This window comes from Pristiophorus japonicus, chromosome 8, assembly GCF_044704955.1.
Source record: "Pristiophorus japonicus isolate sPriJap1 chromosome 8, sPriJap1.hap1, whole genome shotgun sequence".
Lineage (NCBI taxonomy): Eukaryota > Metazoa > Chordata > Chondrichthyes > Pristiophoridae > Pristiophorus > Pristiophorus japonicus.
The window spans coordinates 47085507-47109193 of record NC_091984.1 but is presented as its reverse complement, the minus strand read 5'-3'; the positions used below and the strand labels follow the sequence as shown (position 1 = coordinate 47109193).

General features: G+C 44.4%; 1 protein-coding gene across 1 annotated transcript in view; it reads left to right on the top strand.

The window, feature by feature from the left end:
- LOC139269121 (bestrophin-4-like) overlaps positions 1-15827 on the top strand; it is a 52251-nt gene extending 36424 nt beyond the window's left edge. Inside the window, exons 6-9 of the mRNA XM_070888223.1 lie at positions 6446-6598; positions 8605-8685; positions 9535-9689; positions 15494-15827. Coding sequence (XP_070744324.1) covers positions 6446-6598; positions 8605-8685; positions 9535-9689; positions 15494-15827 — 723 coding nt within the window. The remainder of the gene's footprint in view (positions 1-6445; positions 6599-8604; positions 8686-9534; positions 9690-15493) is intronic.
- The last annotated feature ends 7860 nt before the right edge of the window (positions 15828-23687 follow it).

The window sequence follows — 23687 nt, the reverse complement described above, 5'->3', positions numbered from 1 at the left end:
CTTCCAACTTTTTGATGTGACGCCTGTAGGGTGTCCAGGTCTCACATCCATAAAGGAGAGATGAGAGAACGACTGCTCTATACACCAACAGTTTAGTTGACAGTCGGATGTGGTGGTGACTCAACACCTTAGTGCGCAAGCGACCAAGTGCCTGGCTGGCTTTACAGATCCTTGCATCAATCTCCTTGTCAAGGGATCCATCACTTGATATGGTGCTGCCAAGGTACTTGAAGCTGTCCACTGACTTTAGTTATATATTGCCGATGAAGACTGTGGGAGCAGGTGCTGTATTGCCAGGGGCAGGCTGATAGAGAACCTCGGTTTTACTAAGGCTGATGGTTAGGCCAAACAATTCTGTTGCCTCAGCAAATTTGCTGAGTATGAATTGTAGGTCACTCTCCTTGTGTGCCATAAGGGCGCAGTCGTCAGCAAAGAGTGCCTCTAGGATGAGTCGTTTCCGTACTTTGGTCTTTGCAGCAAGGCGGCAGAGGTCAAACAGTGAACCATCTAATCGATATTTCAGGTAGGCCCCAAACTCCAAGTCTTTTATGGCATAGTTCAAGACGCAGGTAAAGAATAGGTTGAACAGAACTGGAGCGAGTACACAACCTTGTTTCACTCCATTTGAAATGGCAAATGGGGCCATGGTTGTGCCGTCTGAGAGCACTTCCCCTGTCATGTTGTCATGAAACAGCTCAATGATGTGGACAAACTTCCTTGGGCACCCAAGTTTTGTCAAGATTGACCACAGCGCTGCTCTGTTGACAGTATCAAAGGCCTTGAGGTCAATAAATACAGCGTACAAGTCCATGTTCTGCTCAATGCACTTCTCCTGCACGTGTCTGAGTGCAAAGATCATGTCCACTGCGCTCCAACCAGGTCGAAAGCCACATTGTGTTTCTGGAAGATTTACTTCTGAGACACTAACTATGAGTCGGTTCAATACTATGCGGGCGATGATCTACCCAGCAATAGACAGAAGCGATATTCCCCTGTCGTTGCCACAGTCTGCTTTGTTGCCCTTGTTCTTGTAGAGGGAAACTATCATAGCGTCACGGAAGTCCTGTGGCATGTCTTCATCTTCCCACATGCTAGTTATTATGTCATGAAAGGCCTTGAGAGTTGCTGGGCCTACTGTCTTGTAGATTTCGGCAGGGATACCATCCTTTCCTGGAGCCTTTCCAGTACTCATATAGATTGGGCTAAATAAACTGGTAGCAATACGGTGGAGGAAGATTTCCTGGAGTGTATAGGGATGGTTTTCTAGACCAATATGTCGAGGAACCAACTCGAGAGCTCGCCATCCTAGACTGGGTGTTGCGTAATGAGAGAGGATTAATTAGCAATCTTGTTGTGTGAGACCCGTTGGGGAAGAGTGACCATAATATGGTAGAATTCTTCATTAAGGTGGAGAGTGACACAGTTAATTCAGAGATTAGAGTCCTGAACTTAAATAAAGGTAACTTCGACGGTATGAGATGTGATTTGCCTAGAATAGACTAGCGAATGATACTTAAAGGGTTGACAATGGATAGGCAATGGCAGACATGGATGAACTTCAACAATTGTACATCCCTGTCTGGCGTAAAAATAAAACGGGGAAGGTGGCTCAACCGTGGCAAACAAGGGAAATTAGGGACAGTGTTAAATCTAAGGAGAGGCATATAAATTAGCCAAAAAAAGCAGCAAACCTGAGAAGTGGGAGAAATTTAGAATTCAGCAGAGGAGGACAAAGGGTTTAATTAGGTGGGGGAAAATAGAGTATGAGAGGAAGCTTGCAGGGAACATAAAAAATGACTGCAAAAGCTTCTACAGATATGTGAAGAGAAAAAGATTGGTGAAGACAAATGTAGGTCCCTTACAGTCAGAATCATGTGAATTTATAATGGGGAACAGAGAAATGGCAGACCAATTGAACAAATACTTTGGTTTTGTCTTCACTAAGGAAGACACAAATAACCTTCTGTAAATACTAGGGGACCGAGGGTCTAGCGAAAAAGAGGAACTGAAGGAAATCCTTATTAGTCAGCAAATTATGTTAGGAAAATTGATGGCCGATAAATCCCCAGGGCCTGATAGTCTGCATCCCAGAGTACTTAAGGAAGTGGCCCTAGAAATAGTGGATGCACTGGTGGTCATTTTCCAACATTCTATAAACTCTGGATCAGTTCCTATGGACTGGAGGGTAGCTAATGTAACCCCACTTTTTAAAAAAGGAGGGAGAGAGAAAACGGAATTATAGACCAGTCAGCCTGACATCGGTGGTGGGGATAATGTTGGAATCAATTATTAAAGATGTAATTGCAGTGCATTTGGAAAGCAGTGACAGGATCGGTCCAAGTCAGCATGGATTTATGAAAGTGAAATCATGCTTGACAAATCTTCTAGAATTTTTTGAGGATGTAACTAGTAGAGTGGACAAGGGGGAGCCAGTAAATGTAGTGTATGATGCCTGCGTCTGTGCATAGACAGAGGCTGAACTCCAGGACATAGTCGACGTATTTACCGAGGCGTATGAAAGCATGGGCCTTACAGTAAATAATAGTAAGACAAAGGTCCTCCACCAGCCTGTCCTCGCCGCACAGTATTACCCCCCCAGACATCAAGATCCATAGCGTGGCCCTGGACAACGTGGACCACTTCCCCTATCTCGGAAGCCTCCTATCAACAAGAGCAGGCATTGACGACGAGATCCAACACTGCCTCCAATGCGTCAGTGCAGCCTTCGGCCGCCTGAGGAAAAGAGTGTTTGAAGACCAGCCTCTCAAAACTGTCACCAAGCTCATGGTCTACAGAGCCATAGTAATACCTGCCCTCCTGTATGGCTCAGAGACATGGACCATGTACAGTCGACACCTCAAGTCATTGGAGAAATACCACCAACGATGTCTCCGCAAGATCCTGCAAATCCCCTGGGAGGATAGACGCACAAACATTAGCGTCCTTGACCAGGCCAACATCCCCAGCATTGAAGCACTGACCACAGTTGTTCAGCTCCGCTGGGCAGGCCACATGGTTCACGTGCCAGACATGAGACTCCCAAAGCAAGCGCTCTACTCGGAACTCATCCACGGCAAACGAGCCAAAGGCAGGCAGAGGAAACATTACAAGGACACCCTCAAAGCCTCCCTGATCAAGTGCGACATCCCCATTGACACCTGGGAGTCCCTGGCCATAGACCGCCCTAAGTGGAGGAAGAGCATTCGGAAGGGCGCTGAGCTCCTTGAGTATCGTCGGCGAGAGCATGCAGAAATCAAGCGCAGGTAGCAGAAGGAGCGTACGGCAAACCAGGCTCCCCGCCCATCCTTTCCCTCAACGACTATCTGTCTGACCTGTGACAGAGACTGTGGTTCTCCTATTGGATTGTACAGCCACCTAAGAACTCATGCTAAGAATGGAAGCAAGTTTTCCTCGATTCCAAGGGACTGCCTATGATGATGTATCTACACTTTCAAAAGGCTTTTGACAAGTCCCACACAAGAGATTGGTGTGCAAAATTAAAGCACATGGTATTGGAGGTAATGTACTCACGTGGATAGAGTACTGGTTGGCAGACAGGAAGCAAAAAGTAGGAATAAAAGGGTCCTTTTCAGAATGGCACGTACTGACCAGTGGGGTACCGCAAGGTTCAGTGCTGGGACTCCAGCTATTTACAATATACATTAATGATTTAGATGAAGGAATTGAATGTAATATCTCCAAGTTTGCAGATGACACTAAGCTGGGTGGCAGTGTGAGCTGTGAGGAGGATGCTAAGAGGCTGCAGGGTGACTTGGACAGGTTAGGTGAGTGGGCAAATACATGGCACATGCAGTATAATGTAGATAACAGTGGAAATTATCCACTTTGGTGGTAAAAACAGGAAGGCAGATTATTATTTGAATGGTGACAGATTAGGAAAGGGGGAGGTCCAACGAGACCTGGGTGTCATGGTACATCAGTCATTGCAAGTTGGCATACAGGTACAACAGGTGAAGAAGGCAAATGGCATGTTGGCCTTCATTGCAAGAGGATTTGAGTATAGAAGTAGGGAGGTCTTACTACAATTGTATAGGGCCTTGGTAAGGCCACACCTTGAATATTGCGTGCAGTTTTGGTCTCCTAATCTTGCTTTTGAGGGAGTGCAGTGAAGGTTCACCAGACTGATTCCCGGGATGACAGGACTGACATATGAAGAAAGACTGGATCGACTAAACATAAGAATATAAGAATTAGGAACAGGAGTAGGCCATCTAGCCCCTCGAGCCTGCTCCGCCATTCAACAAGATCATGGCTGATCTGGCCGTGGACTCAGCTCCACTTACCCGCCCGCTCCCCGTAACCCTTAATTCCCTTATTGGGTAAAAATCTATCTATCTGTGATTTGAATACATTCAATGAGCTAGCCTCAACTGCTTCCTTGGGCAGAGAATTCCACAGATTCACAACCCTCTGGGAGAAGATATTCCTCCTCAACTCGGTTTTAAATTGGCTCCCCCATATTTTGAGGCTGTGCCCCCTAGTTCTAGTCTCCCCGACCAGTGGAAACAACCTCTCTGCCTCTATCTTGTCTATCCCTTTCATTATTTTCAATGTTTCTATAAGATCACCCCTCATCCTTCTGAACTCCAACGAGTAAAGACCCAGTCTACTCAATCTATCATCATAAGGTAACCCTCTCATCTCCGGAATCAGCCTAGTGAATCGTCTCTGTACCCCCTCCAAAGCTAGTATATCCTTCCTTAAGTAAGGTGACCAAAACTGCACGCAGTACTCCAGGTACGGCCTTACCAATACCTTATACAGTTGCAGCAGGACCTCCCTGCTTTTGTATTCCATCCCTCTCGCAATGAAGGCCAACATTCCATTCGCCTTCCTGATTACCTGCTGCACCTGCAAACTAACTTTTTGGGATTCATGCACAAGGACCCACAGGTCCCTCTGCACTGCAGCATGTTGTAATTTCTCCCCATTCAAATAATATTCCTTTTTACTGTTTTTTTTCCCAAGGTGGATGACCTCACATTTTCCGACATTGTATTCCATCTGCCAAACCTTAGCCCATTCGCTTAACTTATCTAAATCCCTTTGCAGCCTCTCTGTGTCCTCTACACAACCCGCTTTCCCACTAATCTTTGTGTCATCTGCAAATTTTGTTACACTACACTCTGTCCCCTCTTCCAGGTCATCTATGTATATTGTAAACAGTTGTGGTCCCAGCACCGATCCCTGTGCCACACCACTAACCACCGATTTCCAACCCGAAAAGGACCCATTTATCCCGACTCTCTGCTTTCTGTTAGCCAGCCAATTCTCTATCCATGCTAATACAGTTCCTCTGACTCCACGTACCTTTATCTTCTGCAGTAGGCTTATATTCAATGGAATTTAGAAGAATGAGAGGGGATCTCATAGAAACATATAAAATACTGACGGGATTGGACAGGTTAGATGCAGGAAGAATGTTCCCGATGTTGGGGAGGTCCAGAACCAGGGGTCACAGTCTAAGGATAAGGACCGAGATGAGGAGAAACTTCTTCACTCAGAGAGTTGTGAGTATGTGGAATTCTCTACCACAGAAGGTTGTTGATGCCAGTTCATTAGATATATTCAAAAGGGAGTTAGATGTGGCCCTTATGGCTAAAGGGATCAAGGGGTATGGAGAGAAAGCAGGAAAAGGGTACTGAGGTGAATGATCAGCCATGATCTTATTGAATGGTGGTGCAGGCTCGAAGGGCCGAATGGCCTTCTCCTGCACCTATTTTCTATGTTTCTATGTTTCTATGGACCAAAAGCTGGAAAGTGGGATTAGGCTGGATAGTTCTTTGATGGCCGGCACGGACACAATGGGCCGAAATTACCTCCTTCCGTCCTGTAAATTTCTATGATTTCGTGAAGACTGATAGAAAATATTTGTTCAACGTCTCTGCCATTTCCCTGTTCTCCATTATTAATTCCCCAGCCTCATCCTACAGGTGACCAACATTTACTTTAGCCACTCTTTTCCTTTTTATGCATCTGTTGAAACTCTTACTATCGGTTTTTATATTTTGTGCTAGGGTAGGGGAGAGAACTCCTATCCAATGCTGGAACATCTACTTCACTGCCGTTTCACTGAAATCTGGAATTCTCTGCATGGAAAATTCATAGGCACTAACATATGTCCTACCACTTGTTGACACTTTTCATCGGTACAGTTTGCTGAGCTGCCAGTCACCACATTTTTGTTCGGTGTTTACATCAGGGCATCATGAACCTGACGGAGCAGTTTGGTGCCCTGAGTTAATTTTCAGTCAGTTCTGTGAATTGTGACCTGCACATTCATCTCCAGAAATACTGTAAACTTAGGGATGTATACACCAGATATCTAACATGGGTGTAGAACAAGGAATAACCTTTCCCTAAGTATTCACATGGTCCACATTCCATGATTAATGACTATCTCTTCTGTTTTGCTTCTCCGCAGGTGGTTACTATTGCAGTCTATTCCTTCTTTGCTTTCTGTCTGATTGGACGCCAGTTTCTTGAACCAAAGGCAGGCTACGAAGAAGATAAGATAGACTTCTATGTTCCCATCTTCACCCTGCTGCAATTCTTCTTTTATGCAGGCTGGCTTAAGGTAGGGGCTTTGCTATCAGTTCGATAAATTGCATTTAAAGGGGCTGGTTCACAGGCATTTGGATGGTGTAGCTGGTTGCATGAATATTGAGCAGGATTGCATCCTTGGACCCTCCTATTTTCCATCTATATGTTGCTTCTCAGAAATATATTATGCACAAGCATGGAGTAAGTTCTTGTATGTATGTCAACAATGCCCAACTTTACTCTCTGACTACCCCCTTAATTCCATGACTGTTACTGTGCTATATAACAGCCTATCCAACACCAAGCTGTGGATTAACCTAAATATAAGAACATACGGACATAAGAAATAGGAGCAGGAGTAGGCCATTTGGCTCCTTGATCCTACTCCGCCATTTAATAAAACCATGGCTGACCTAATCATGGACTCAGCTCCATTTCCCTGCCCACTCCCCATAATCTTTTACTCCTTTATCGCTCAAAAATCTGTCTATCTCCACTTTAAATATATTCAATGACCCAGCCTCCACAGCTCTCTGTGGCAGAGAATTCCATAGATTTGCAACCCTCTGAGAGAGGAAATTTCACCTCATCTCAGTTTTAATTGGGTGGCCCCTTATTCTAAGACTTTAGTCCCCTAGTTTTAGTTTTCCCTATGAGTGGAAATATCCTCGCTTCATCCACCTTGTCTAGCCCCTCATTTTTTATATGTTTCAATAAGATCACCTCTCATTCTTCTGAACTCCAATGTGTATATGCCCAACCTACTCAACCTATCCTCATGTCAACCCCTTCATCTCCAGAATCAGCCTAGTGAACCTTCTCTGAACAGCCTCCAATGCAAGTATATCTTGCAGCTCAACATTGGAAAGACATAACCATCCTGTTTCGCATCCACCAGAAACGTTGTGCACTAGCTCTGCCCACTCAATCTCAACCAATGAAAGCTGACGTCAAATCCTACATTCAGTCTGTTATGTATGCATGCCAATGATGTACTGATGTACTGTAACACTAGACTTGAATGTACCTTCATCCTGTATATACCTTACCTGTACACCAGAGGGTGCTGCTGTTGGAGACCTAAGGGTCACCTGTACACTGCAGGTAACCCAGAATAAAAGGGAGCTCACCTCTTGGTATCCTCATCTCAGTTGCAATAAAGGACTACAGTCTGTACCGTTCAAGTGCCATATCCCTGCCTTGTGGAGTCATTAACAAAGTGCCTACATACACAAGACAGTCCATCACCATGACCGCCACATTCTACCTCCAAAGCATTTCCACACTTGATAAACTATCATGCATGCTTTTGTTATTTTTAGATTCAACTTTTCCAACAACTTCCTCAATGGCCTCCTGATTACCTCTTTACATAAACCCCCAACTTATCCAGATCTCCTCTGCATACATACTATCTCACACATCCTGCTGACTTTCAGAATTCTACCTTAAATAAACTCCAACTCATTCAGCACTCTTCTGTCTGCATCCAACCCTATTAAATATCTAACTGACTATCAGCCCAATCCTTATCAACCTCCATTTGTTTCCTGTCCCTTGGCACATCAGTTTTAAAACCTTCATTATTGTCTTCAAATCCCTCCACAGACCTTGCCCCTTCTTATCTCTGCAACCTCTTTCACTGTTGCCCTTTGGTCTACATTGCATCTCCCCTCCCTTTGCTCTATCAGTGAGAAAGGCATCAGACATCTTGCCCCAAACTCTGGAACATTCTTTAAGCTCCTTTGACTTCCTATATCTCTCTCCGCCCTAAAAAAAACCTTTTTAAAACCATCCTCTGAAACTGCACTTTCGATCACCTCCCCTAACCTTCCTCTCCTACTCATGCTCAGCTTTGATGGCCAACTGCGAAGCACTTTAGGATGTTTCGCTGCATTAGCAGCACTGTATAAATGCAAGCAGTTCTTGTACTCCAACGTGTCAATACTTTCAGGGAGATAAAGTGAACAAGACAAAAATAGCCACAGAAGAAATGAACATTAATAATGAAGCTGGTTCACTGTCTTTTTCCCCAATCAGGTAGCAGAGCAGATCATTAATCCATTTGGAGAGGATGATGATGATTTTGAAACAAACAAGCTGATTGACCGCAACCTTCAGGTACATTAACCTTGTGGTTTTAGACCATTAACTATTATGAGTAAGGCAAGTGATTTGGTGCATGTGAAAATGATTAAAATTGCAGAGAGTTACAGGAGATTCTTTCCTTAGTTTTATTTTTTCACTTGTGCTTTAATTTTAATCAGCAGTTTGTTGTATAGTGCCACTGTTCTGTCTCTCTCAACTCACCCCAACGAAAAGGTGGTTGCACAGTTGGCAAGTGCCTAGCTCCACTTCACAGTGCTGTTTAGCGTTTGCGTTAAAGTGCCAGCAGCTCATGCAATATGGAGTGTGTGCTGAGTTTGGAACACAAGGTGGTTACAATAGCAGCTGATCATACAGTCAGGACATGCTGGGGGAAAGAGAATCACATGTGTTATAAAATGGGGATGGGTGGTAGAACGGAAAAATAAGAATCAGTGATTCCATGTTGCTATCTAGTAATGCCTTAAATAATAACAATGTCTTAAAGATTTCCTTTGGAATTTGTTCTGCCTGCTATACAGTCCTACTTCTGTAAAAATGGCTTTCTATAAGCAAAATCTTTCAGGCAGCATCACCCCAGTTCTTAGCACAAAACCAACCACAATGCAGTGCTTCACAGGCCATAAGGATGATTGGGAGGAGAACATATCTCACACGGTTACAACAGAGCAGAAGGAGGATACATTAGTCAACCAGACTGAAGGGAGCTTTTCTATGTTATATCTATATTGGAACTGTTTGATGCTGACGGGTTTAAAACATATATTTTATTTCCCAGCACTGACTTCTTTATGTTGAGCAAAAAACCACCAATAAATAAACATACATATAAAATTGCACATTCAGAACTGTGTCTATCTGCAGGTGTCCTTTCTCTCGGTGGACGATATGTACCAGAACCTTCCGCCCATGGAAAAGGACAAATATTGGAATGAATCCACAGCTCAGCCACCTTACACCATCGCCACTGCCAACGAGACTCACAAACCATCATTTTTAGGATCCACCTTTGACATGCGGTCAGTGAAAGTTCCATTTCACATCTCCACAAGAGTGCTGAGAGAAAACTGGTAGAAAAAGTAATTAAAAAATAAAAACTTATCCTGGTTAATAAAGTTTGGAGCTAGTTAGCTCACATGTGTGTGTGTGTGTGTGTGTGTGTGTCTGTGTTTCTGTGTGTGTGTGTTTGTGTGTGTGTCTGTGTGTGTGTGTCTGTGTGTGTGTGTGTGTTTCTGTGTGCGTGTTTCTGTGTGTGTGTTTTTCTGTGTGTGTGTATTTGTGTGTGTGTGTTTCTGTGTGCGTGTTTCTGTGTGCGTGTTTCTGTGTGCGTGTTTCTGTGTGTGTGTGTGTTTCTGTGTGTGTGTTTCTGTGTGTGTGTTTCTGTTTTTCTGTGTGTGTGTGTTTCTGTGTGTGTGTATTTTCTGTGTGTGTGTTTGTGTGTGTGTTTCTGTGTGTGTGTGTGTGTTTCTGTGTGTGTATGTGTGTGTTTCTGTGTGTGTGTATTTTCTGTGTGTGTGTGTGTGTGTGTGTGTGTGTGTGTGTGTGTTCTGTGTGTGTGTGTGTGTGTGTGTGTGTGTGTGTTTGTGCAGCGGTCTGGCCCGGAAATCAGCGCGGTCCCAGCCTGCAAGACCATCAGCAGGCTGGGGCCATTGGAGGGAGCAGCATGTGGCGGCATACCACTGCAGGGAGCAGCGCGTGCTGCTGCAGGAGGGCGACGGCTACGAAGCCAGGTCGCTGATTGCAGTGCGGGCAGGCACACCAGGAGGGGCGAAGGAGCGGCAAGAGTCTGTAGAGGGGAATGACCGGGCCCCAGGAGAGGCGTGAGTTCGGGGCCCAGGAGAGGCGAGGGCCCAGGGGTAGCACGGGCCAGCCCACACTGCGATATGTGTGCGCGCTCGCTCTGTGTAGCAGAGCTGGTCTCCAGTTAGTCTTGGGTAATCCTTGCCACTGGACCAAGACCTAGCTCTGTCAAGCCCGTGTGGTGGCTGATGTGCAACGGTCACTACACGTTAAAAAAAATCCATGCACAGGCATCTTCCACACTTCAACATGTAGTTCTGGATCTGGAATATTAGGTCCTTCATTGAAACACCTGTGAACTCATCCCTTTTTGGTATGGAAGCAAGTCATCCTCGCTTTGAGGTACTGCCTATGATGATGATGATTCCCATACCCAACAGTAAAATCTGTCACATTAATTAACTTCAAGCCAGATGCCTTTTTGGTGTTAAATGTTCATTTTAATAAAATCAAGTCTCAGTCCCAAAATATTATCCCTTTTTTGCTGTATGTCAGCTAAACATTGAGTGGTTAATGGTCAGTTGATGACCAATAACCACTCACTTTCATACAAGTGGCTCAGTGGGTAGCACACTCGCCTCTGAGTCAGAAGGTTGTGGGTTCAAGTCCCACTCCAAAAACTTGAACATAAAAATCCACGCTGACACCCCAGTGGTGTGCTGCACTGTCGGAGGTGTCGTCTTTTGAATGACATGTTAAACCAGGTCTGCTCTCTCGGGTGGACATAAAAGATCCCGTGGCACTATTTCAAAGAAGAGCAGGGGCGTTATCCCTGGTGTCCTGGCCAATATTTATCCCTCAATCAACATAACAAAAACAGATTATCTGGTCATTATTGTTGTGTATCTGTAAAGTATGCACTCCCATGTTCTGCCACCAGGGAGTGCATCCCCTGAACTGTATATAAGCCAGCCCCTAAGGCCTGTTCCTCACGCTGGAGTGTCTTAATAAAGACTGAGGTCACTGTTACTTTAACCACCCTGTGTGCAGTCTCATCTGTGTTCAGAACACAATAATTATCACATTGCTGTTTGTAGGACCCTGCTGTGTGCAAATTGGCTGCCATGTTTCCTACATTACAACAGTGACTACACCCAAAAGTATTTCATTGGCTGTAAAGTGTTTTGGGATGTCTGGTGGTCATGAAATACACTATAGAAATGCAAGTCTTTCTTTATGTACCACTGACTAGTAGCTTCTCCCCACCCTTAAATTAGGAGACTCAGTCATACTTCATAGATGAGTGTCTACCTGCTGTCTTGGCCAGTATAATATGGGCACAAGAATTCAGACAAGCAGAAGAGAAAAGAAAATAGAAAGTATAAAAGAAAAACTGTGTGTAGTCAGTCACATATAAAGAAAGAAGGAAAGTGCATCTATATACATATATCCTTATCATATCCTCAGGTCATCCCATTAGAGCTGTACAACTAATAGATTATTTTTGAAGTTCAGTCTCCAATCAGCAAACGCAACAGCAGCTTTTTGTACACAGCAAGTTCCTGAATTACTAGATAATCTGTTTTTGGTGGAGTTGTCTGAGGGGTGAAAATTTGTCCAGAATGCTGGGACCATCCGCTTTTACAGTTTATCCACAAGCTTTACAACTAAGATAAGAATGTTACCAATTAGACAATACTGATATATATGCAAACCCAATACCACGTGTAAGAATCTTTCAAACAAGAAATCCGGATAGATCTCACCCCGATTTTAACTCCAGGCCAGTTTTCAGCAGGTGAGCAAGAAATGAGGCCCAGAGTATTTTAACTCCCAGGCCTCCATTAAATCCCACCACTAATTTCTGTCGCGGACTGCTGCTCCCGATCAGGAATGGGTGACGAGTCAGCAGCTGAGGAGGCCTAAGTTTTCCTTTTAGGAGCACTTCTGCTCCACCTCTGCCCATGAGGGAAGGATAAAAAAAGTTTGAAAACCTACCTTTTTAGGTTTTTTCTGGCCTCAATCCCTTAGTCGGTTTGGCAGAAAATTCACTACCACAACCCACCTAGGCTGCCGAGTTAAAATTGCAGTCGGGTCCCGATGACTTTATCATGCTAATAAGGACTGCGCCAGGTTTGGGAGGTATTCCTTGCTATCTGTGCAGGTGAGCAGGTGAAAATATAAACTGGTCTGCTCCCAGCCGGATAAGTAACTTGGGTGATATTGGGCCAGAAATTCCTGTCTCCCGGGTACATACGGAGTGTGTACGGATCCGGGAAGGCATCGCAAAAGCCGGCTTTCAGCGCACAATGCGCATGCTCTGAAAACCGGCTTTTCCGATCGGTCAAGCTGGAGCTTGACAGATCCTCCACATCTCGGGAGCGAGGACATTCGCATGGGCAAGATTGCAGGATTTACCCATATCTTGCCCAGCAAATGTCCTGAAAACTCTTGCGCCTGATAAAAGCAGGCACATGGCCTACTTTTACAGGCATAAGAGTTTTAAAATACACAAAAGCATTTAAAAATAAAATTATAAAAGCACATTTTATTGTTAAAAACCCTCCCCACTATGGTAAGTTTATTTTAAACCATAATTTAAAAAAATGTTTTAAAAATCGGAAAAGTATATTTTTTTTATAATACATAAATAACTTTAATTTAAATTAATAAAAATATGTCGTGTATTTTTTTCTATTTTTTATAATTTTTGTGAGTTTAGGGGAGGTTTCTCATTCATAGTAATGGGAACTCCAACTTACAGAGTTCCCATTATTTTGAATGAGAACATACTTTACCTTGATTGCCCTGAGCCACGTGACTGCAGCTCCAGCCCTACGCATGCCCTGATGTGCACGTGCTCCGATGCGCAGTCAGTGTAGGCCTCAGGACTGGGAACTCGCGTGGGTGCAGCAGGAACTGGTAGGTGCGCATCTTTTTTAAGTTTTTCCCTCGATCACCCGTGGGAAGCAGCTGACCGGGATTTCTGGGCCATTAATTGCTCGGTTTCTGCTGAGCAGGCAGAGTTAATGTCACCCCCTAAAATTTATTTGCCTGATACTGAGTACATATCGGCTCTACACGGAGAAATTCTCGCTACACAAGTCCAGACTACTCAGTACAAAAGGAAAATACTGCGGATGCTGGAAATCTGAAATAAAACCAGAAAATTCTGGAAATACTCAGCCAGTCAGGCAACAGCTGTGAAGAGAGAAACAGAGTTAATGTTTCAGGTCGATGGCCTTTCATCAGAACTGGAATACTACTAAATTGAAAGAGGTATAATTAATCGCTGTTTCACCAGGTCCCCTCCTTCAACTCTTTTTCTGATACAGTGACGCCTCCTGTTCTCGTTCTGAACTGTAAAACCTCACTTCAAATTTCCATCCCACCCTTGTCTTCACATTGTCCATCTTCGACTCTTCCCTTCCTCGACTTGTCTATCTCCATATCTGGGGATAGGTTGTCAACCAATATCTATTATAAGCCCACTTCCTCCCACCCAACTCCATTCCCCCAGTTTCTGTGTCTCCGTCGTTTGATGCCACTTTTCATATCAGTGCTTCTGATATACCTTCCTTTTTCACAATCGAGGATTCCCCTCCACCATGGCTGACAGGGCCCTTGCCCGTTTTCGTCTCATGTCCCGCACTTCTGCCCTCACCCCTTCCCTTCCCTCCCAGAATCACGATAGGATTCCCCTGGTCCTCACCTTCCACCCCACCAGACTCCACATTCAACAGATCATCCTCTGTCATTTGTGCAACCTCCAACGCAATGCCACCACCAAACATATCTTTCCCCTCCCCTTTCAGAATTCTGTGGGACCGTTCTCTCCACGACACCCTGGTTCACTCTTCAATCACTCCCAATACCTGCTCTCCTTCCCACGCAAGTGCAACAGATGCAACACCTGCCCTTTTACCTCCTCCCTTCCCACCATCCAAGGTCGCAAACAATCCTTCCAGGTGAAACAGCGATTTACTTGTACTTCTTTCAATTTGGTATACTGTATTCACTGCTCACGATGTAGTCTCCTCTACCTTGGGGAGACCAAACGCAGACTGGGTGATCACTTTGCTGAACACCTGTTCAGTCTGCAAGCATGACCAAGCTTGCTATTTTAATTCTGTCCCACTCTGACCTTGGTTCCTACACTGTTCCTCGACCTTCTGTTGAGCTTCATTGAAACAGCACCTCATCTTTCAATAAGGCACTTTACAACTTTTCTAATTCAACATTGAGTTCAACAATTTCAGATGAAAACTACTGCTCCCATATTTTCAGATAACAGGTGCTGGTAATAATTCTGCGGTTGCCATTTACGACGATTGTTTCTTTACTTGTCCCATTACCTCCCAATTTTGCCTTCCACCTATCACAGACCTTCCTTTTTGTTCTTCCCCCGACCCCCCCTCCCCCACTTAACAACTCGTGTATCTCTAAAATTTTCCAGTTCTGACAAATGGTTTCTCTCTCCAAATGCTGTCTGACCTGTGGAGTATTTCCAGCATTTTGTGTTTTTATTCCAGAGAACTCAGTGATGGGTTGGCATTGCCCATGAAAAGTATTGTAGTTTAACCAGCTCAATGCAAAGACTCTACCAGTACAGAGCACCAGAAAACTTCATGCTTAGCTCTCCTCACTCACACTTGTAGATAATCTATATATATATACCATGGCTTAAATCTCCAAGACACACTGCATATGAACTCTTTCCGTCAGTTATTCCCCATTTATGGGCATAGAACTGCAAAACCAAGTTAAATCCCTCATCTGCTCAACAAATGCATAATACTGAACTTACAACTTTTCTGAAGAGCCACCAGAAATTAAAGCTCCAATTCATTTCTGGAACCTGGGCTGATTTCTGAGCTGAGTCCACACCATGAAGTATGTTATAATTCTGTTCCAATTGGCAGAAGCTACAAGGACAGCCCATGTTGGAAATGGATATCAATTAAATAAAAATGGTTTGGTACCTCAGATGGAAAAAGTGAAAACAATTCTTTTACTGTCTATTGTAAAGTGTATGGCAAGATTATTAGACTTGCGCTGTTCATGTTTTCACTTTGTGTTTCAGTGTGATTGATAGCCCGGTTCTCAACAGACAAGTCGAGCGAGAGTCAGAAATGGAGCTCAAGTTGCACACCCCCTTGCTCAATCGCTTCCTTAATGTTGCTGCCTCACCAGCTATTAGTCTGAAAAACTTTGGCAGAGGCAATCGAGGGGTAAATTTGTTACGTAACCGTGTGGAGAGTACCTCTTCCAATTGCCAGCCTAATGAAGAACTCGATTTGGTCACTCGCATCAGTGAAGAGGGCTCAGAAAGTGAACCTTCTAGTCCTAGTGTCATGCTAAAGGCTCCTCATAGATTCGAAGCATCAGAATTTCAAAAAAGGGACAACCCTTGCTAATTACAGCAGAAAACCCAATGAAAAATGTAAGCACTAACTGGAACATTCTTTGTCCAGTTACAATACCCTTGAATTCCAACTCCCTGTATCTTCACTCCAATGACTGACTGTGCCTTAATTCAAAGAACTTATCAAGGTTAGTCAGGCACAATTTGCCTTCAACAAATCCATGCTGGCTGTCCCTTCTTCTCCAAGAAAGAACTGACTTTGTCTCACGTATGTGTAAAGCACTATATAAATGCAAGTTTAGAATCTAAATCTTGTTAGCCCAGTCTTGCATATAAAATATACTCATCCCTTTTGCAATCCAACCCCACATCCTCAGGCACCAATTCCTAGCTATGGTCAACTGGATCTTGGTGCCCATTTCTGGTAACAGGACTGTATTTTCTACAGGCAGCATAAAATCTAATTAATGCAACTCTGTTATCCATCCTCCCAAGAGCAAAACCTTGCCATGTGTGAACTAGTGATCTTCTGTTGAGATTGATATAATCATTGTTGAAAAAATAAAAACTTGACTCAAACTGCAAGTGTCTAATCTTCAAGTTAAAGCTTAACCCTTAACCAACTGAAGTTCAGAAATGTAAATAAATCTTTAAACATGAATGTGAATTTCATTATGAAGCAAATGTAAATATGCTATTCAAGAAAGGAGGGAGAGCGAAAACTACAGTCCAGTTAGCCTGTCATCAGGAAAATGCTGGCATCCATTATTAATGAAGTGGTAACAGGGAACTTAGAAAATCATAATGAGACTAGGCAGAGTCAACATAAATTTGCCAACTTTATTTGAATTTTTTGAGGATGTAACTAGCAGTGTAGATAAAGGGGAACCGGTGGATGTAGTATACTTGGATTTCCAAAAGGCATTTGATAAGGTGCCACATAAAAGATTGTTACGCAAGATAAGGGATCATGGGGTTGGGGGTAATATATTAGCATTGATAGAGGATTGCTTAATGGACAGAAAACTGAGGGTAGAGATAAATGGGTCATTTTCAGGTTGGCAGGCTGTAACTAGTAGGGTGCCACAAGGATCAGTGCTTGGGCCACAGCTATTTACAATCTATATTAATGGTCGTGTTTCTTTCCAACACCAGATTTCTGATTTGTCACTTTGGAGGACAAGACGTGATTTCTGATTGGTCCCCTTGGAGGACAAGACATACCCAGCAGTTTCTCTGGAATGTGTAATTAGATCCTGCCTGCCTAAGTAATCAATTACTTTGTAAAGTCTCCAGTCAGAACAGAGCATGCATAGAACAGACAGGGCTCATCCTTGCATCTGAAGACATACTCCCACCCCGAAAACAAGTTGCTATCCCCCTAAGAGTTCCTAACCTACCTTCCCCCCACCCCCCCAACCCATGTTTCTGAAATTTCCAGGCCCCAACAAGTTCCTCACCATGACATCCCTCCCCTCCCAACCCACCCCATTGATGGGGCATTGTGTGTGGGCCACGGATTGTTAACAGGTTTATTGGGTATGAAGTGAATAGTGACAGGGCTATGACCTCTGGACTTTGTCCAGTCCAATGATGTCCCTTGCCACACATGCATTGAGCTTTCTGAGAAATCAACCAGGTCTAGGGGGAGAACGTGGTGCGTGTTGGAAGAACACGATCCATCTGACCATCTGGATGACATTCACTCTCACTCTACCCCCCCACCTTTACATAAGAACATAAGAAATAGGAGCAGGAGTAGGCCATTTGACCCCTCGAGCCTGCTCCGCCATTTAATAAGATCATGGCTTATCTGATCAAGGACACAACTCCTCATAACCCTTTATTCCCTTATTGCTCAAAAATCTGTCTTTCTCCGCCTTAAATACATTCAATGACCCAGCCTCCACAGCTCTCTGTGGCAGAGAATTCCACAGATTTACAACCCTCCGAGAGAAGAAATTCCTTCTCATCGCAGTTTTAAATGGGCGGCCCCTTATTCTAAGACTATGTCCCCTAGTTTAGCTTCCCCTATGAGTGGAAATATCCTCTCTGCATCCACCTTGTCGAGCCCCCTCATTATCTTATCTGTTTCTCTAAGATCACCTCTCATTCTTCTAAACTCCAATGAGTATAGGCCCAACCTACTCAACCTATCTTCATAAGTCAACCCCCTCATCTCCGGAATCAACCTAGTGAACCTTCTCTGAACAGCCTCCAATGCAAGTATATCCTTTCTTAAATACGGAGATGAAAATTGCACGCAGTACTCTAGGTGTGGCCTCACCAATAGCCTGTACAGTTGTAGCAGGACTTCTCTGCTTTTATACTCTATCCCACTTGCAATAAATGCCAAGATTCCATTTGCTTTTTTGATTACTTGCTGTACCTGCATGCTAACTTTTTGTGTTTCATGCACAAGGACTCGCAGGTCCCTCTGTACTGTAGCACTTTGCAATTTTTCCCATTTAAATTATAATTTGCTTTTCTATTTTTTCTGCCAAAGTGGATAACCTCACATTTTCCAACATTGTATTCCATCTGCCAAATTTTTGTCCACTCACTTAGCCTGTCTTTATCCCTTTGCAGATTTTTTGTGTTCTCCTCACAATTTGCTTTCCCACCCATCTTTGTATCATCAGCAAACTTGGCTACATTACACTCGGTCCCTTCATCCAAGTCATTAATATAGATTGTAAATAGTTGAGGCCCCAGCGCCGATCCCTGCGGCACCCCACTAGTCACTGTTTGCCAACCGAAAAATGACCCGTTTATCCCGACTCTTTGTTTTCTGTTAGTTAGCCAATCCTCTATCCATGCTAATATATTATCCCCAACCCCATGAACCTTTATCTTGTGCAGTAACCTTTTATGTGGCACCTTATCGAATGCCTTCTGAAAATCCAAATATGGATCACGTTCGTCCCCATCCCACTTTGCTCTCCGTGTTCCTGACCTCCTTGCTTCCTTCTTTGATCCTCCAGCCCTCTGATTCCCTCTCCCTAGCCAGCACAGATCCAGTGAACTTCTCCCATGGAGCTGAGGAAAACATGGCTACTACAGACCGCAACTGTTAGGTACTGGGCATGCGTGGCTTTCGTAAACAGCGGGCATGCGCAGAAGTATCGGGTGCTCACAGCTCCGGGATACAGCGCGTATGTGCAGAAGGCTATGAAGATGTCCTTGCAGATAATCACTCTGTATATTAATGACTTAGATGAAGGGACCAAGTGTAACGCATCCAAGTTTGTTGATGATACAAAGATAGGTGGTAAAGTAAGCTGCAAGGACAGAGCTAGCAAAGGATTATAGACAGGTTAAGTGAATGGGCAATAAGGTGGCAGACAGAGTATAATGTGGAGAAATGTGAGGTTATTCACTTTGGTAGGAAACTAGAATATATTTTTAAATGGTGAGAAACTATTAAATATTGGTGTTCAGAGATTTAGGTGTCCTAGGTCCAGAAGTTCTGAGGGAGGAAGGTGATCAGCCAAAGGTAGTTGTCCATATTAGTACTGACATAGGCAGAAAGAAGGATGAGGTGCTGCTGACAGATTTTAGGGAGCTAGGAAAGAAATTAAAAAGCAGGAACTCAAGGATAGTAATCTCCAGATTACTCCCCGTGCCACGTGCTAGTGAGTACAGAAATAGGAGGATCGAGCCATTGAATGTGTGGTTGGAGAGAAGGTACAGGAGGGAGGGCTTTAGATTCCTGAGGCATTGGGACTGTTTCTGGGTGAGATGGGACCTGTACAAGCTGGATGGGTTGCACCTCAACAGAACCGGGACCAATGTTCTATCAGAAGGGTTGCTCGTGCTGTTGGGGAGGGTTTAAACTAGCTTGGCAGGGGGTTGGGAACCCGAGAGTCGTTTCAGAAGGGAGAGGAACAAAGCTGGAGTTGGAGGGCAGAAAATTAGTAAGTGAGTTTGGAAGGCAGAGGAAACAAAGGCTAGAAAGTTGACAACAAGGGAGTTTGGCAGTGCTAAACGGTATATACTTCAATGCAAGGCCACACCGACCTGCGAGAGGACACCACCGCAGGTCAGGAGGATAAAAGCCACTACAACTTCCAGCACGAGATGCTCCAAGTGTGCGATGGCTTCGAGGTGGGCGACTGGGTGACGTCATCAAAACCCAGGTCGCCGTATGGAGCGTGGGCAGGAACATTGGCGGGGCCCAGGTACAGCAGAGGAATGCGAAGGTCAGGGCAGATGAGCGACGAGAGATCGTGGCCGAGGTGTGACGAATGATTGAGGCGGAGAAGCGGCGAGAGATCGAGGCAGAAATGCGGCGGATGATCGGGGCGGGGGAGCGGTGAGGGATCGCGGCTGAGATTCGGAGAGTGTTTGCGGCAGAGGGTGCGGCAAATGTTTGGTGCAGAGGTGCGGTGAATGTTTTGTGGTGGAGGAGCGGTGAGAGATCATGACGGAGGTGCGGCAAATGGGGTATGGGGCCTAGAAGAGCCGAGGGCCCAGGGGCAGCACGGGCCAGCCCACACTGCAATATGTGTGCGCACTAGGTCCATGCAGCAAAGCAGGTCTCCAATCATCCTGGTTAACCCTTGCCACTGGATGAAGGCCTAGCTCTGTCAAGCCCGTGCAATGGTCATCACAGGTTAAAAAAATCCATGCAAAGGCATCTTCCACCCCTTCAATTGAAGTTCAATTGAAGTTCAGGATGGAATATCGGTTCCTTCATTTAAACGCCTGTGAACCCATTTGGAAGCAAGTCATCCTCGTTCGAGGGACCGCCTATGATGATGATGGTGACTTCAATGCAAGGAGTCTAGGGAATATGGCAGATGAGCTGAGAACACAGATAGACATATGGGAGTACGATATTATAGCTATTACTGAGACATGGCTGAAAGAAGGGCAGGTATGACAGCTCAACATTCCTGGTTACAGGTTTTTCAGATCGGATAGAGAGGGGGATGAAAAAGGAGGGGGGGTTAAAGAAACAATCACAACTATGAAGAGGGATTATATGTTAGAAGGATTATCAAATGAGGCCATATGGATTGAACTGAAGAACAAAAAAGGGGTGATCACATTGCTGGAAGTGCACTATAGACCCCCACAGTCAGAGGGAGATAGAAGAGCAAATATAAGCAAATTCCTAAGAAGTGCAAAAACTATAGGGCAGTAATAGTGGGGAATTTCAACTGCCCTAATATTAACTGGGATAGAATTAGTGTGAAAGATATAGAGGGTGCAGAATTCCTAAAATAGCCAGTATGTAGCAAGCCCAACAAGGGAGGGGGCGGTTCTGGACTTTCTTTTAGGGAATTAAGCTCGGCAGGTGGAAAGGGTATCAGTGGGAGAGCATTTTGGTGCGAGCGACCATAATTCAGTTAGATTTAGCGTAGTTATAGAAAAAGCCAAAGATAGAGCAGGAATAAAAGTTCTCAATTAGGAAAAGCCAATTTTATTAAGCTGAGATATAATTTAGCCAAAGTGGACTGGAACCAGCTGCTTGAAGAGCAGTGGGAGACATTGAAGAAGGAGATCTTGAGGGTTCAAAGCAAATATGTTCCCTTAAAGAAAAAGGGTGGGACTAACATAGAAACATAGAAAATAGGTGCAGGAGTAGACCATTCGGCCCTTCGAGCCTGCACCACCATTCAATAAGATCACGGCTGATCATTCACCTCAGTACCCTTTCCTGCTTTCTCTCCATACCCCTTGATCCCTTTAGCTGTAAGGGCCATATCTAACTCCCTCTTGAACATATCCAACGAACTGACATCAACAACTCTCTGCGGTAGAGAATTCCACAGATTAACAACTCTCTGAGTGAAAAAGTTTCTCCTCGTCTCAGTCCTTATCCTTAGACTGTGTCCCCTAGTTCTGGACTTCCCCAACATCAGGAACATTCTTCCTGCATCTAACCTGTCCAGTCCCGTCAGAATTTTATATGTTTCTATCAGATCCCCTCTCATTCTTCTAAACTCCATTGAATACAGTCCCAGTCGATCCAGTCTCTCCTCATATGTCAGTCCTGCCATCCCGGAAATCAGTCTGGTGAACCTTCGCTGCACTCCCTCAATAGCAAGAATGTCCTTCCTCAGATTAGGAGACCAAAACTGAACACAATATTCCAGGTGAGGCCTCAGCAAGGCCCTGTACAACTACAGTAAGACCTCCCTGCTCCTATACTCAAATCCCCTAGCTATGAAGGCCAAAATACCATTTGCCTTCTTCACCGCTTGCTATACCTGCATGCCAACTTTCAATGACTGATGTACCATGAAACCCAGGTCTCGTTGCACCTCCCCTTTTCCTAATCTGTCGCCATTCAGATAATATTCTGCCTTCCTGTTTTTGCCACCAAAGTGGATAACCTCACATTTATCCACATTATACTGCATTTTCCCACTCACCTAACCTGTCCAAGTCACCCTGCAGCCTCTTAGCATCCTCCTCACAGCTCACACCACCACTCAGCTTAGTGTCATCTGCAAACTTGGAGATATTACACTCAATTCCTTCATTTAAATCATTAATGTATATTGTAAATAGCTGGGCTCCCAGCACTGAGCCCTGCAGCACCCCACTAGTACTGCCTGCCATTCTGAAAAGGACCCGTTTATCCCGACTCTCTGCTTCCTGTCTGCCAACCAGTTCTCTATCCACGTCAGTATATTACTCCCAATACCATGTGTTTTGATTTTGCACACCAATCTCTTGTGTGGGATCTTGTCAAAAGCCTTTTGAAAGTGCAAATACACCACATCCACTGGTTCTCCCTTGTCTACTCTACTAGTTACATCCTCAAAAAATTCTAGAAGATTTGTCAAGCATGATTTCCCTTTCATAAACCCATGCTGATGTGGACCGATCCTGTCACTGCTTTCCAAATGTGCTGCTATTTCATCTTTAATAATTGATTCCAACATTTTCCCCAGGCTAACCGGTCTAAAATTCCCCATTTTCTCTCCCTCCTTTTTTAAAAAGTGGTGTTACATTAGCTACCCTCCAGTCCATAGGAACTGATCCAGAGTCGATAGACTGTTGGAAAATGATCACCAATGCATCCACTATTTCTAGGGCCACTTCCTTAAGTACTCTGGGATGCAGACTCTCAGGCCCTGGGGATGTATCGGCCTTCAATCCCATCAATTTTCCTAACACAATTTCCCGAGTAATAAGGATTTCCTTCAGTTCCTCCTTCTCACTAGACCCTCGGTCCCCTAGTATTTCCGGAAGATTTTTTGTGTCTTCCTTCGTGAAGACAGAACCAAAGAATTTGTTCAACTGGTCTGCCATTTCTTTGTTCCCCATTATAAATTCATCTGATTCTGACTGCAAGGGACCTACGTTTGTTTTCATTAATCTTTTTCTCTTCACATATCTGTAGAAGCTTTTGCAGTCATTTTTTATGTTCCCAGCAAGCTTCCTCTCATACTCTATTTTCCCCCTCCTAATTAAACCCTTTGTCCTCTTCTGCTGAATTCTAAATTTCTCCCAGTCCTCAGGGTTGCTGCTTTTTCTGGCCAATTTATATGCCTCTTCCTTGGCTTTAACACTATCCTTAATTTCCCTTGTTAGCTACGGTTGAGCCACCTTCCCCCGTTTTATTTTTACTCCAGACAGGGATGTACAATTGTTGAAGTTCATCCATGTGATCTTTAAATGTTTGCCACTACCTATCCACCGTCAACCCTTTAAGTATCATTCGCCTGTCTATTCTAGCCAAATGTAGAGCCCCCTGGATGTCAAGGGGCATACAGGGTAGGATAACAACTTGCATTTATATAGCGCCTTTAAAGTCGTGAATCGTCCAAAGGCGCTTCACAGGACGATTATGCAATAAAAACTTGATACCGAGCCGCATAATAGAAATGAGTGCAGGCTTGGTCAAACCCATGTTTTAAGGAACGTCTTCAAGGAGGAAAGAAAAATAGAGGAC